Source organism: Stegastes partitus, unplaced genomic scaffold, assembly GCF_000690725.1.
Source record: "Stegastes partitus isolate 25-593 unplaced genomic scaffold, Stegastes_partitus-1.0.2 Scaffold88, whole genome shotgun sequence".
Lineage (NCBI taxonomy): Eukaryota > Metazoa > Chordata > Actinopteri > Pomacentridae > Stegastes > Stegastes partitus.
The window spans coordinates 488,192-491,053 of NW_007577819.1; the positions used below are offsets into that span (position 1 = coordinate 488,192).

The window sequence follows — 2,862 nt, forward strand, 5'->3', positions numbered from 1 at the left end:
TTTTAAAAACAAAAAACCTTCAAAGTATGAAGTAAAATAACATACGGTTGTTAATGTGATGGTGTTGACAGTCTTTTAATTCTTCATTAATAGAACACAATGTAGCCAAAGTTACAGAGCTGAATACAACCAATATGTGTGAATTACTGACTGTTGACTGTTGGTGATGATTCACTTTTTACTTTGTTCAAAGGAGTTAATTCATCTTAAACATTCTTACAATGCGGTGAGACTGTCTAAGCTATAAATACATGGATCACAGTGCAGATGAGTGATGAAGTCGTCAGGTTTTGCAGCTGAACGAGTGATGCTTTCATGCAGGTTGTTGGATGAATGAATGAAATAGTTTCTCTGGTTTCAGTAGTATAATTCCTGATCCCACCAACCTGAGAGATTATAGAGCACAGATTAATGACGGCTGATGGGTGTAAAGATGCTCATAATGACTGAAGAATGGGTGTTTAAAGAACTTTAACTTACTTCCTGGGTGTCTTCTTACTCCCAACTTTCTGATCTCATCATAGACAAAAATTAAAATACCGTATGGGAGAGGAACAAACCACCACTGGACCCTGGAGACAAATATTAGGCTTGAATATGTAAAAAGCAATGTTTGTAGTGTAAAATGAATTTTCCATGTCATGATGTGCCATTTAAAATGTGTATTTTGTACCATTCTGATCAATTTCTACTCCCAAGTTCGCGTTGAGTTTAACATAATCGCAAAAATGTTTACCTGATGGGCATGAAATTGAAGATATTGGGCATCCCAGGGCAGTAACACAGCAGATTACCCAGACAGAGCTGGAAAACGATAGCGGTCACCAGGACACGGTTCCTGTACACAGAGAAACATAGAAGTAAGCAGACTTGTCCGTGTAAAATGACTGGATGACTCTACTTGTAAATGAATGCATGAAGATAAAANATCTACTCGTCTGTGATGTGCTTTTATGTGCTGGACCAAACCTGAGTGTAAAAATGTGGTATTACATCAAAATCATTTAATTCTACTTGTTTCATTTTTAAAAATAACAAAAATATAGCATTTGCTCGAATTATAGTTTGCAAAAACAATTCTGCACTCCTGATCGCCACTGAAAAGCCACGACTGACTCCACTGTAACTAACAGTCACATGACCAAGCTTTTTAGTTTGTTTTTTAAGTGTTGGTGACACTAAAATAATAAACATGTTGATTCTAGATTCTTTCAAGTTTTGCAAAATGACAAAAAACTAACTTTTGATTTATCTTTTATTTTTAGAGATTTATAGAATTATAACTGTTAAGCAGCACTCAAGACATTTCCCTCCTAGTCATAGTTGTTCTGTTTCCGTAGAGGTGCAGCACCAAGTTTAGTAAAAATGTGACATCAAAACAGACAGAAAATCTCTGGAGTTCTGTCTCTTAATATGCTGCTGTTATTTTTAAAAGGCCTGGAAAAGACAGTCAATTCTAGCATGAGAGGTTGTTGCTGACTCTCGGTCCTCACTCTTCACTTTCTATCTTTTTCCTTGACATCTTCTCGCCTGCTCAGATCTGGGTGGGCTGTCGCGGCCGGAGCAGCGTTGGAGGGGAGAGCGACGGCCAGCTGAGGAGTCAGGTGTTGGTGGTCGACCCTCAGAGCCACACGGTGGAAAAGGAGCTGCAGGCCCATTCAGACAGCATCCAGACGCTGTGCTCCGCCGAGGACCGCTACGTCCTGAGTGGCTCCGCACGCCGCGACGGCAAGATCGCAATCTGGAAGGTCGAGTAGAGAGCAAAGACCGAGGAGGTCAAGTAGAAGGAAAGGAGGTGGGTAGACGTGAAAAAAAAAGAGAGGAGCACGAGAACAAACGCTTATGAGAACAAATAACAAAATTGTCTTTCGGGTGTTTGACTGTAACCGTTAGATCATCCTGCTGGCAGTAGAATGAATAAATATGGAAAATGGATGGGTGTGCAGGAAAAAATTTGTTTTTTTTCCCCCACATTTGTAGCAAGATTTAAATGCTCATTGAAGCTAAAGACACAAAATGCTAAAACTAACCATGAAGATGAAGTTTTATGGAAGAGAAGGATGTGTCTGTATGTTTTGATGTTGACGTGACAACAGCAGTGCAATATTATGCTATAATTTAAATTGCCAAATATTAATAGTAATAAATGACATTTTCCAGAATTGACACATATAAATTGTGCGTGACTTTTTTAAGTATTCTAACTTTCTGTTACCTCGTCCTTACCTGTTCACACCTACAGGTCTGTAGTTGAAGTCTACGGCTAACAGTTTGTCATGTCCATGTTTACATTCAGCTCATAGTGAACTTTTATTTGACCAATTGGTTTATTTTGGCTAGAAGTGACAAAACACTGTAAGACATTGTGTTAGAGATGTCAATGGGAACAAGGAACGATTTTTATGTTTTTGTTTTGTTTTATTTTGTTTACTGAAATTGCCATGTCCAAAATGATTCATCCTCTTTCTCAGTCATCAGTGTATACGTTCTTATTTTCCTCCACATCAGTCCAACAGCTGTTCTAGTGTCTAACAGTGTTTCTGGGATTTAGTTCCTCCAAGTTCCTCTCCATCACTCTGCTCTTCAGCTCCTCCACAGGTTCTGGATGGATTCAGGTCTGGACTCTGGCTGGGCCGCTCCAACATCTCCTCATTGTTTCCTCTTCACCGTTTCTTCACCACTTTGGCTGCATGTTTCACATCATTTTCTTGTTGAAGCTCCACTGCTGCCCAAGGAGCAGTGTTCCTGCAGACTGCGTGATGTTCTCCTCTGTTCTCATGAAGCCGTTTCCTCTGACCAGGCTGTCTGGTCCATCGGCTCAACAACAGCCCCAAAGCATCACGTTCCACCACCATGTTGGAC

At 40.1% G+C, this 2,862-nt stretch overlaps 2 protein-coding genes across 2 annotated transcripts in view; one reads left to right on the plus strand and one right to left on the minus strand.

Moving 5' to 3' along the window:
• The window catches only part of LOC103353878 (DENN domain-containing protein 3-like), a 31,660-nt gene extending 29,488 nt beyond the window's left edge, over positions 1 to 2,172 (plus strand). Inside the window, exon 28 of the mRNA XM_008277054.1 lies at positions 1,539 to 2,172. Within this exon, the coding sequence (XP_008275276.1) occupies positions 1,539 to 1,757 (219 nt within the window). The 3' untranslated portion in view covers positions 1,758 to 2,172. The remainder of the gene's footprint in view (positions 1 to 1,538) is intronic.
• LOC103353877 (ATPase H+/K+ transporting subunit alpha) overlaps positions 358 to 2,862 on the minus strand; it is a 17,384-nt gene continuing 14,879 nt past the window's right edge. Inside the window, exons 22-24 of the mRNA XM_008277053.1 lie at positions 737 to 838; positions 481 to 572; positions 358 to 386 (exon numbers count right to left, since the gene is read on the minus strand). Of these exons, the coding sequence (XP_008275275.1) occupies positions 358 to 386; positions 481 to 572; positions 737 to 838 (223 nt within the window). The remainder of the gene's footprint in view (positions 387 to 480; positions 573 to 736; positions 839 to 2,862) is intronic.